Source organism: Tenrec ecaudatus, chromosome 7, assembly GCF_050624435.1.
Source record: "Tenrec ecaudatus isolate mTenEca1 chromosome 7, mTenEca1.hap1, whole genome shotgun sequence".
Classification (NCBI taxonomy): domain Eukaryota; kingdom Metazoa; phylum Chordata; class Mammalia; order Afrosoricida; family Tenrecidae; genus Tenrec; species Tenrec ecaudatus.
In genome coordinates this window covers 110,594,630-110,606,024 of record NC_134536.1, presented here as the reverse complement: position 1 = coordinate 110,606,024, position 11,395 = coordinate 110,594,630, and the positions used below count along the sequence as shown (strand labels likewise).

At 44.0% G+C, this 11,395-nt stretch overlaps 2 protein-coding genes across 3 annotated transcripts; both read left to right on the top strand.

Annotated features, from left to right (window-relative positions):
* Positions 1-676: 676 nt before the first annotated feature.
* LOC142453531 (uncharacterized) lies at positions 677-4,936 on the top strand. The gene is made up of 2 exons (XM_075554935.1): positions 677-802; positions 4,615-4,936. The coding sequence occupies exons 1-2, from the start codon at positions 764-766 to the stop codon at positions 4,708-4,710; spliced, it is 135 nt and encodes a 44-aa protein (XP_075411050.1). The 5' UTR covers positions 677-763; the 3' UTR covers positions 4,711-4,936.
* Positions 4,937-5,035: 99 nt separating this feature from the next.
* Positions 5,036-10,550, top strand: PTP4A1 (protein tyrosine phosphatase 4A1). Of its 2 annotated transcripts, none has more exons than XM_075554934.1 (5): positions 5,036-5,172; positions 6,527-6,619; positions 7,096-7,226; positions 7,981-8,055; positions 9,192-10,550. In XM_075554934.1, the coding sequence occupies exons 1-5, from the start codon at positions 5,068-5,070 to the stop codon at positions 9,511-9,513; spliced, it is 726 nt and encodes a 241-aa protein (XP_075411049.1). In that variant the 5' UTR covers positions 5,036-5,067; the 3' UTR covers positions 9,514-10,550. The 2 variants fall into 2 exon arrangements, with proteins under 2 accessions (XP_075411049.1, XP_075411048.1); XM_075554933.1 differs by having other exon boundaries at positions 9,188-9,440.
* Positions 10,551-11,395: the final 845 nt, after the last annotated feature.

The window sequence follows — 11,395 nt, the reverse complement described above, 5'->3', positions numbered from 1 at the left end:
GGCATTCGAGGTGTTGAGTCACAAGACACAGAGGCTGCGCGACGTAAATATTAGTTGATGACGGAGATCCTAGGGGGCCAGGTGCCAAAGTAAACGGCTGGCAAGGGTGACGCGGAAAAAAGAGCAGGGGCTGAGGCCCGGGTGGCCCCCGGCCCCACAGGGACTGCCTTTTAAATTTGAGGCAAACTTCCAGCTTCGCCGGTGCCCCGTGTGCGGCCCTGGGTGGCTTTAATGAGGAGAAACGGGCTTTGCGGCGTGAGCCCGGCCAGCCCCTGGACTAGAAACGCCCCCTCTGGCACCCTCTCTCCCCCCTCCCCTCCTCCCGCCCGCGGCTCCATTCACTGCCCGCCCCTCCTCCCCAGCCCGGGATGCTCCGGCTCCGAGCTTCGCCATTCATCAACCGGTTCACACCGGCGGCGGCCGCCGCGCCGTGACGTCCCCCGCGGGGGCGGGCCTTCGCCCCCGCTCGTAAGCAATGAGTTCGCGTCTCCGGCCCGTAATTGGCGCCAGCGAGCGCGTACGTCGGGCCGGGTATAAAAGGGCCGGCTTGTGACGCAAGTGCGCCTCGGCGCGCGCATTGGCTCTCTCTCCTGCGGGCCGGCTAGGCGACGCGCTCTCTCCGGAGCCGCTCACTGCATGGTAGAGCCTGGTGCCCCCGCCGCCGCCTGCACCGCTGCCGCCTCCGCCCCGCGACGACCACCACCGGCCCCTGTCCTGCTGCCGCCGCCGCCGCCTGTGTCGCCGCCGCCTCGGGATCGGCTGTATGATTAGGCCACAATCTTCAATGAGTAAACATATTCCTGTGAGTAGCCTTCGCGCCGCCGCCGCTCGCCTCAGGAATCCGCCGTGCCCCCCCCCTACCGGCCCCCATCCTCGCTGGAGCCTTTGTTCGGAGACCAGGCGTCCGCTCTCGGACGCCTCGGCCGGCCGCTCCGTGGGTGCCCAGGCGGGAGGGGACGCGACGGGACGGGACCGCGGCCTTGGGGCCGGCAGCCGCCGCAGTGCGAGGGGCGGACGGGAGCTCCGAAGCGGCGGTTGGCCGCTGGAGGCTCCGGCTTCCACGTCCGCCCGCCGCCCCGCCACACTCACCCGGGCCCGGGGCGGCGGGGGTGGCGTGGCCGGCCTGCGCGGGGGCGGCTCCGGGCGCCGCGGGCGGGGCGGCACAAAAGCCGCTTTGTGACCGCCGCCTCCGCCCTTGGCCCTCGGGCCCGGCGCGCCCCGTCCAGGCCCGGCGGGCTTTGCGGCGTGCCGGGGGCCCCTTTGTTCGGCCGGAGCCGGGCGGCCCTCCGCGGGCGCGGGAGACGTGGCCCGGGGTGGGGCGAGGGCTGCGCGTGTCACTGCGGCGCCGGATACGGGGAGGGCGCGGTGCCGGGGTCGCCAGCAGACCCGGGTCGGCGTGGGGTAGGCGGGTCGCCCCGGCGCGGCTGGTAACGGTGTCTGCCGACAGCTCCGGCGGCGGGGGGCCGGCGCGGGACCGCAGCCTGGTGTGGCGACCCCGGTGCTTGGCCGCCGAGACCGGCGGCTCAGACAAAATGGCCTCGGCGCCCGCGCCTGACTGAAGGCGCGACGCGAACCCGTGATTGCGGCGCGGAGAGAGCGGGCGCCTCGGGCGGGCCCGGGCGCGCACGGCCGCGTGCGCGGAGCGGTGGCCTTCGGGGACCCTTGGCGAGCTCCTGCCCGCTGGAGCCGGCTCTGCTAGGTGAGGAGCCGCGCTCGCTGCCCCGCCCCCCGCCCTGGGGCTCCACCTGGTAATTGGAGCTCTGCGGGGTTTGACGCCCCACCTGGGCCCCGGGTGCTGGGAACAAGTCGGGGCTTGTCGCTGGGAGAAATGGCCCGAGTGGGAGCGTCCTGGAGACTGCCCGGGCTCCGGCTGGGCATCGTCCGCATGCGGTTGCCCTGCTCGTCTTGGAAGGGCCCTGGGTGGTGCGCTTTAATCCGGCATGATTGGGAACTGTTGGGTTAATCATGAGTGTCCTTCCCCTGTTGGCTGGTGACAAGCGTAGCCAGCCAGAGCTGGGGTTCTGAGGTTTCCTCTTGTGTCCGTGGAAGCCTCGACCATTCCAAGCGTATTAAGTTGCTATTTACACTTCGTATTTGGAACTGCTGGCGTGCTTTCGATCCAGGCGCTGAGGCAATGCTTCCTGTTACTCTTCGTGACGTGAGTTTTGTTGGACGGCAGTAAATTAGCTGAAAACTAGAACTCTCCCCAGAATAAGCATTTTACATATATTTTGTTCTAGATGCAGTGTCTTAGAAAAGTATCCTAGAGTGGATTATTATTCATGAATTCTTTGACAAAGCTGCTGTGTGCAGTTAGATTACTTTGGCTCTGGAATTCTGACAAATTCAAGCTTTCTTTCTCACTACCACCCCCCTACCCCACCTCACCCCGTGTATTGTATGACCCTGATTTTTGCAACCAATATAGGAGGGGGAGGTGAACTGTTTGGCCCCTAAATTAGGAATGGGGTTGTCTTCAGCCTAGCTGAAAGGTGCTAGCAGTCACTGCTGCTTTGGTAGAAGTCCCCCTAGCCACAAGGTGGCTCCACTCAGTAACGCTAGGAGTCCTTGTCCTTATCACTGCCTTTGATTGTCATTAAAAAGTGTCAAGTACACTTTATTATAGTCTCCGGAAATGGTAGTTAGAATTTCAGGGAATTGGAAGTACAGCAGTCACTATTCATTATAGAAATGATGTGCTCTTAATGTTGATGTAGACAATACTTTTTTTAACCCAGCAGTTGAAATACCAACCTCTGGGCTCAACTTGGACACATTTGGAATAATGAAAATTATACTTTTTACAGAATTTGTAATACGTCAACTGTAATACTGTTCCCTTGTTTTGACAGAAAAATAAACTTGGCTTTATTATTTGTTTTTTGTTAACTAATACCTTTATGGATTATTAAAAGTTCAAGAAACCTTAGCTAGGGAGTTTAAAGTGTATAAAATAAAAATTGGGTTAGAGGATTGAATTTAATATCAAGCCTCAACTTTACATTCAAATATGGAAAATTACTGAAGCTGTTTTGTTAACATAAGATTTTATTCCTGAGTAAATACTTAGTGTTTGGAGTAGTGGCTGGCACGTACTAGTCTATTAATATTTCTTAAGTTCCCTCTTTACTCCAAAATACACAAGTACCTTATAAACTCTAATAAAGTTATATAACATTGATGACTTACTTTAAGTACTATGGAAATAACTCTTGTGGTTTGTTTTTTGGTTTTTTATTTTATTAATTGGCTTTCTTTGAGCACTTAAGAAAAACACACACAGGTGGTAGCAGTTGTGCTTCTAAGACTTTAAGTGTAGAATAATATTCGTTCCCCAAGTTTTGTCTGCACACTCTTTGTTAAAATGTGGTTTCCAGTTCAGCCCAAAATAATTTTCTGCTTCAAGAGATCAGAAAGTATTAACAGTAATGTTTTTATAGTTTATAGATAACAAGCCTTAGTGATAATGTCTGGTAAGTATTGGACTACTAACCACAAGATGATCAGGATAAATCTGACAGCTGGTCTGTAGGAGAAATAGGCTTTGTGCTCCCACAAAGATTTATAGCCTGGAGGAAAAGCCCTATGAAGGTCCAATATGAGTTGGGATCAATTCGTAGCAGTAGGTGTTTTTTGTAATAGTTCATAGGCACTCATTGAATTAAGGGTAGGCATTGAATTATGAATTGGTTCTAAGTGTTTTATGTGTAAGTCATTGGCAGATAAAGTCTTAACCTTTCTACCTATTAAAAAGCTAAGGAAATACTTCCAGATAATCTTTAAAATAATTAGATAGTAAAAAATATGCTGTGATGTAGACACAAGATATCACGGATGTTTGTTGTAATCTATGTATGTCTGAGTGTTGGCGCTTTCATATCCCGGGGTGTGGTTGTACTTTTTAAATTTAAAAGCATCTATTTTCGTCATAGTAGTATATAGATTCGAGACTTTTTTCCTCATTAAAGTCAAATGAAAAATTAGAGGGCTGAGAGAAACAGATATTGCCAAAGTGAATTTTGTTGTTACCTGTCAACTGACCATCCCCCACTCATGACAACTTTTCAAGGTGCTGTAAGAAGTTAGCAAGTTCATTTGAAAGTGTGTGTTTGAAATTGTAAAAGAAATGATAGCACCATAACTAAATAAAGGTTTTGTAATTTAACTTTGCAAGACCCAAATTTAAAAGATAATCATGAAGATAAAACCAAGTTAGACACCCCCCAATAAAAATGATTAATACTTAAAAAGGGAAAAATTTTTAATTACTTTTCCTGAAAGGCCATATGTAAGAACTAAGCTTCACTGTTCTCTCTTTAAGTCCATAATGTACAGAAATGTTTTATTCGTGGAAAATTAGTTGTAGAAAGTTGCGCATATATTTCATGACCATGTGAAACAAAATAGTCAACTACCAAGAAAGAGGTGGGGTGTGCGTGTGAGAGTTTTTAACCATATTTTTATGGTTAATCTGTAATCACCCTTATAATGTGTAAGTTAAAAGTGACTTGGATTCTAGTTACGTATTCTAAGAAACACTCAACTTGTTCTTTTGAATTGGAAAGCAACCTTTTTTTTTCTTTTTTTCCCTTTCCCTCTTTTTCTTTTAAACAGCAGTTCTGTGGTGTTCTTGGTCACACATTTATGGAGTTTCTGAAGGGCAGTGGAGATTACTGCCAGGCACAGCACGACCTCTATGCAGACAAGTGAACTGTAGAAATTCATTACTACTCCACCAAGAAGCCCCCATAAATAAGAGCGGATAACGTGGACTCAGAAGTGTTGAATTGAAATCCCTTCACAGAGCAATTTTCACGAGTTCTGACCTGGATGGGGTAGACCTCAGTGCACTTCCTTTCTATTGCCTCAGTATTACTGGATTTGGAGAATTGCTGCTTCTTGTTAGGAGGTTCATTTCATTTTCCATTGCGACGAACATCATACTCAGCACTGAGAATTTCAAGTGGAGTATTTTGAAGTAGACTTCATTTTCTTTACATCATTTCTGTATTCACTTTTTAAAAGTTCTTTCATAGCCCTATTGAGTGTTTTTTAAATTAAATTAACATGGCTCGGATGAACCGCCCAGCTCCTGTGGAAGTCACATACAAGAACATGAGATTTCTTATTACACACAACCCAACCAATGCGACCTTAAATAAATTTATAGAGGTAAGATTTGATACTTTTTTAATCTTTTGATTTGACAATTGGGGGAATTCAAGAGATGATCTAGAGTGTCCATTTCCAAAAACAATATTGTTGCTTTAGGTGTTAGAAGTGTTAAGCTTAAATAAATTTTGAGGCTACATGCTTTTTGGATTTATGATCATTTATTGTGCCAGAATTTCTTGGCATAATTTAATTTTTCTAACTCTGGGTGTCATGAGAAATGTATACAGGCGCAAGCTACCCTCTTAATTATCCAGTCCTGCTACCTAACACAAATGCCACAGGTGGTGGCTTTAACAAATCATTATTTTCTCGCACCTTCTGTTCCTTGCCTAGCTTCTTGTGATTTAGCATATATAGTCCCTCCTGCCCCAGTCTGTTTCTTTGTACCTAAAGAAGCTCTGGTGGCAAGCTGGGTTACATATTGGGTTTTATATTGGGTTTTGAACCCACCATCTGTTCTGAAGGAGAAAGATGAGGCTTTGTGCTCCTGTAAAGCTTTAATGACCTCAAATCCAAAGTGGCAGTTCTACCCTCTACCCTAGAGGTCACTGAGTAATTACTGAGTTCAGGAGCATGATGGCTACACCATCTGCAAGGTTGGCAGTTTGACACCCACCACCAGGTGCTCTGGGGGACATAAAATACTAAAATCTCAGAAACTCAAAGAGCCAGTTCTACCGTGCACTGTGTGTCAGCATCGGCTTGATGGCATGGGAATGATCAGGAGACTTAAACGCCTTCCTATAGAGGTGGTCCTAGTACTGCAACAAAGATGGTTACCATTTATGGATTACCCATCCCCAATGTCTACTTTGCCTAATGCATGCCACAAATCAAAATCTATCTTGGATCCTATTTTATATCCAGAAATCAAGTTTTTAGCAATGAATATGCTTTCTGGTTGTAGCTAAGTAGCCCAAACAAAATGCCTTGGGCTATGAGAAAGGACTGTGACGCAGACTAATTTATTTGAAAGAATAACCTTTTCTTTTATAGGTAACTTCTGATTCCAACTCAAAGTGACCCTGAAAGACAAAAGTAGAACTGCCCTATAGGGATTCCAAAGCTGCAGTCTTTTCCGAAAGGCACTGCTACAGCTTTTTAAAACACAGTTTCCATTGAGTTTGAATCATTGACACGCTCCTAGTGGCCACGTGATTATTGAGTACTTGTTGACAGTGTCTTGACAGATGCTCAGTGAAAGCAAATAAGACCTCTTTATATCAGAGAAATGCCCTGGTGATTTTATTTATCATCTGTATATACATTTAACCTTAGAAGAGCTGTAATTAGTAGTACCTTAGGAGTCTTTTAAAGCCTGTGTAAGTATTAATTTATATGTTTTATCTAGGAACTTAAGAAGTATGGAGTTACCACAATCGTAAGAGTATGTGAAGCAACTTATGACACTGCTCTTGTGGAAAAAGAAGGCATTCATGTCCTTGTAAGTATGTAACACTTTATTAGATGTGTGTGAGAGTGATATGTATCTTCCAAATAAAGGGTGGAAAATTAAGCACAGTTTTAAGCAATGAAATACCTATAAATACTCATCACTTACAGAATAAGCCTGTGACAGTTGGAACCTAACTAAGGCAAAACCTTGTTAGAGAAGAAAACTGGAATATTTTCCACTAAAAGTAATAGAAGAGACTTGAGCTATGTTCAAGGCAGAAAACTTCCTTCCCCCCCTTTGCTGTTTTCCGTCCCCCGGGGAGGAGGTTATATGTAGATCCTTGTAATCGGTTCCCCCTTTCCACCCTGTGCTCCCATCACCACTGTATTTTCTTAACAATGGAGTTTAATTAAAAAGTAAACTAGTTAAAACAAAAAATGCTTTTTAGTAAGTAAATACATTTGGGTGTTGGGAATTTTAAAGTAGCATGCCTAGTAAAGAGTTTAAACATCGTTTCAATTTAGGATTGGCCTTTTGACGATGGTGCACCACCGTCCAACCAAATAGTTGATGACTGGTTAAGTCTCGTGAAAATTAAGTTTCGTGAAGAGCCTGGTTGTTGTATTGCTGTCCATTGTGTTGCAGGACTTGGGAGGTAAGACTTTTCTAATTGTGTCCATGGTGTTAATGTTAAATCTAGTAAAAACTTATTTTATTTTGAACTCTAATGTAGATTCACTGAGACTTTTGTGAATCCATTTGCTTTGTGGAGTTCCTTAAATAAAAATTGGTACATATGATTTTTAATGTGTTTCAGTGCAACTAGGACAATGCCAAGTTTGCAATTTTCTATCTCTATATTGACAAAATTTCTATAGAATCAATCTTGTGCTAGGTTATATATTATACGGGAATATTTAGCTAAGCTCATTTGGTAAAAGGACTGAATTGTGCTTAATAGTAGCGTGTTTTGGTGTCTATTTTTTTATGGTAGCATTTGATTGTAATTCCATAGGAACTCATTACACTGTAAAGCATATTATAGTCAGAAGAGCAGTAACAAAAGAGCACGTGACTTTTAGACAAATACTGAAGTAAAAAATGTTTTTTACTGCTTGAAAATAGGGAAAAACTCCTGGATTTATGAACATTTAGTTCTTCGCTGCATTTTTTTAAGGTGACCTCTCAAGTATACAAGTCATAATATTTAGACTTAGTTTAGGACATTTTATTGGGTTTTATATAAAAAGATGTATTTAAAGTGAAATAAATTTTCAACATTTAAATTCAGACATTAATTTTTCATATAAGTGGCAGATAATAAAACTTTTGGATTGGGAGGATGTTTCAATAATAAATTTCTTAGGCTGTGGTTTTAAAATAAATTATCAAAATGTTTACCTTATCAGAGCACCAGTGCTTGTTGCCCTAGCATTAATTGAAGGTGGAATGAAATATGAAGACGCAGTACAGTTCATAAGACAGTAAGTATCTTTTTTAAACGTCTTTGCCTTGTAAATGTTGCAATACCTTTCTCGCCTACTCTCATGTTGTCTTATATTGAGCATGTACAACAGTAGTAAAAAGTCTACTGTTCTAACTATTTCACGGTACACATCTGGCAGTAGCAAGTCTCTGACCAGCAAACCTTATGTGTACATAGAAAGGAAGCTCATACTGCATAGTATTTCACTGGGGTAAAGGGCCTTGGTCTCCCTGAGCTGTGAGGATGTCAGGTGGTGTCTGGTGGGTCTTGAGTGCCCATAGGGGGCCCAGGGCAGCAGCAAACAGTATCCTACAAGTGAGCCACCCTCAGGGTCAAGAAGGAGGAATTAGGACTCCGGAGTCTAGCCCTCACTCCAAGTCCCATGGGGGCAGCAGGGATGGGCTGTGGTTAGAAGAGTCCCTGCGTTAAGCACTCAGATACCTAGCCCCACAGGAGGACCCAACCTTTCCTGACAGGCACCTTTGCCACTGCTCACCTTGCCCCCTTGTCCTCTCCAGGGCAGGGGTTTGCTGTCAGTAGATAAGTGCCAGCGAACAGCTGCAGTTTTAAGTTCAGGGACGGAGGTCAGGCCTAACATGGCATCTGAGGATGCTTGGGATTATTGATTTTCATGGTGGCCCAATGGGTAGTGTGTACCATTCCTTGGGCGCCCAGACCTCCCTGCCCTTAACATTGCCACCAAAGATGTTGTGTACTCATTGGGGGGGATGAGCAGGTAAGCGCCTGAAAATACAATGAAGTCAGGAGAAAGGTGTCTCTTGGGGCTACCCTGGAAGACTTGATAGTCCTCCCCTGTGTACCCCAGTGGTGGGGGCCAAACTCCAGAGTCAATATTGGCTTTCCATGTCCCGTCATAGGCAGGGACATTAGAGAAGTCAGGGGCTTGGAAGAATGTTTTCACAGTACAGAAAAGGGGTGAGGTCATGTGGTCATCTATTTTCCCCATAGCACTGATTTCCACATAAGAGCTTGTTAGGAACCTAGCTGCTCAATGAGTGGTGTTCTGTCAACAGTTTTTTCCCCCCTAGTACACTAAACATTACAGAAGAGGTTTTATTTTATATAGTCGCTTATTCTGGTTTGCTTTTTTTTTTTTTCTGTCCTTCCAGAAAGCGTCGTGGAGCTTTTAATAGCAAGCAACTTATGTATTTGGAGAAGTATCGCCCTAAAATGCGGCTGCGCTTCAAAGACTCCAATGGGCATAGAAACAACTGTTGCATCCAATAAACGGGTGCCTGATGGTATTGCTTCGGAAGTGGAACTTGAGACAGGATCTAATTTGTCATTTATATTTACTAACATGTTAGCTTGGTGGATGCGTTTTAGAAAGCTTCCATTAGGAGTATTGAAAGCAGTTTTACCAGGCTACACGTTTGGGTTATCTGGACACTTAGCGTTCAGCATTCAAAATGTGCTTATCATTTGTACCAATTGACCTGTCCTGAAAATCATGCAGTATTGTTTTTAATCTATTCCCATGCCAGAATGTTATCACCATACAAGAAACATAGTGAGATTAGGTGCCAAAATACCCAGCACAATATTTGTGTATTTTTAGGATCATAAAGAACTAAAAACAAATCCGGGAACTATGAGCACTAGACCTTCTGTGGTTTATTCCTTCAGTCATTTCACACATTGAAAGCAGGGCCGACCGGACAGCAGGTATTTGCCGGTTCTCTTTCTGTTTACATCGCCCAGATTCATCAGGTCTGCACAACCATTGATTTTTTTCCTTTTTGGGGTTGTTAACAGGTCTTACAGTGTCATTAATGTCTTGACTGTCATTTTGTGCTTTTATGGGAAACCCTCATTTTGAAACAAAGTACATTGTACCGAAGCACATGTCTTTAATGTCTCCAGACAAACAAACAAGTCAAGCCTTACAGTTAATTTACTGTTCGCACTTTGGGTGCAATCTAACAGAGGGCGGGCCTGAAAAAAGAATGGGATGGGAGGGGCTATTAAATATTTTCAGTAAAATGTTGCCTTTGTCTTGTGCTGAACATGTAGAATATGCTCTTTAATTTAGTAAATATTTTTTTAAAGGTAGAAATGCTTTGTTGTAGCTAAGACAATTCTTAATTATAAAAATCTCTGAAATTGTCTTCTTTTCATCAATTGGAAGCTGTTTACCAACTTTTTGTTTGAAGTGTGATTCCCTCCCCCCTTCTTTCCAACCTCTTGCAAAAAAAATGGGTTTCTGCTAATGAATCTCTTGAGCAGACTCTACTTTTTATATGCCTTTTGAGCTGTGTAACTTAATATTTGGATACTTGATAATTTGTTTTATTATGTAATTGATAAAATGGTGACGTGTATTAATGTTAGTTCAACCATATATTTATACTGTCTGGGAATGTGTGGTTATAGTTCTGTGGGAGAAATAAGTTGTCAGTGTTCACCAGCTTGTAAAAACCTAGTTGCGAGAGCTTAAGCATCTAAATAAATGATGAAATGCATTTACCATGAGATTGTTTTGCTTAAAGTTAACTTATTTTATAAAATAAAATGAAGTACAAATTGTACTTCAATTATTGAGGTTAAATGTGCTCACATTTTATAAGTGTTCAATTAAATGAAGTCAGCATTTTCGTACAGTTCGTGATAGTTGTGAACTATACTTAACCGTTTTTGTTTCATTTTGATGAAAAGTTCTCGATAATTTTTAATTAATACTATTGTACTGAGGAGAAGCCGTGCTTAAATTAGTAGAGGAAAACTTGGTTGAAACGCCATTCACTAACTACAACCGTTCTAATGGCAAGTCAACCTTAATTTTATTTGCACATTGATAATTAGACTGATTCATTTTTATTTGAGTACCTGACACATGAGAATATAATATTTGCTTTGTTAAAACCTTTAGGACAGAACCCCAACATCCACCCCCCTACACACACTTCCCGAGGGCAAGTTGCCTACCACATGTTTCTCCTGTGGAGCACCAGATGTGCTTTTAACTACTGCTAGGCCATCTTCAGTGTTCTTAGTGTTTTCAGGTACCATCAAGCCCTTTCTAATGTGGCAGCCCTTACAGAAACAGCAATACTGTCAGCTCCATGATGTGCTAGCAGACGTGCTGGTTTAGGTTTAGCCCATTGTTGCAGCCACTGTGCCAATCCATACCACCTCGTTCAGGGTCTTTCAATTTTTCGATACCCCTCTCTCCACTTAGCTCCCTGAAAATAAGTCCAAAGTGAGTGAGATGAACTCTTGTCAACTTTTACAGAGCTTTCTGGCTAAAATACCAAGAAGTTTATTCTGGCAGTTTGTGGAACATTAGATCTTCGGTTGCCGCAGTTCAGATGTGTCTA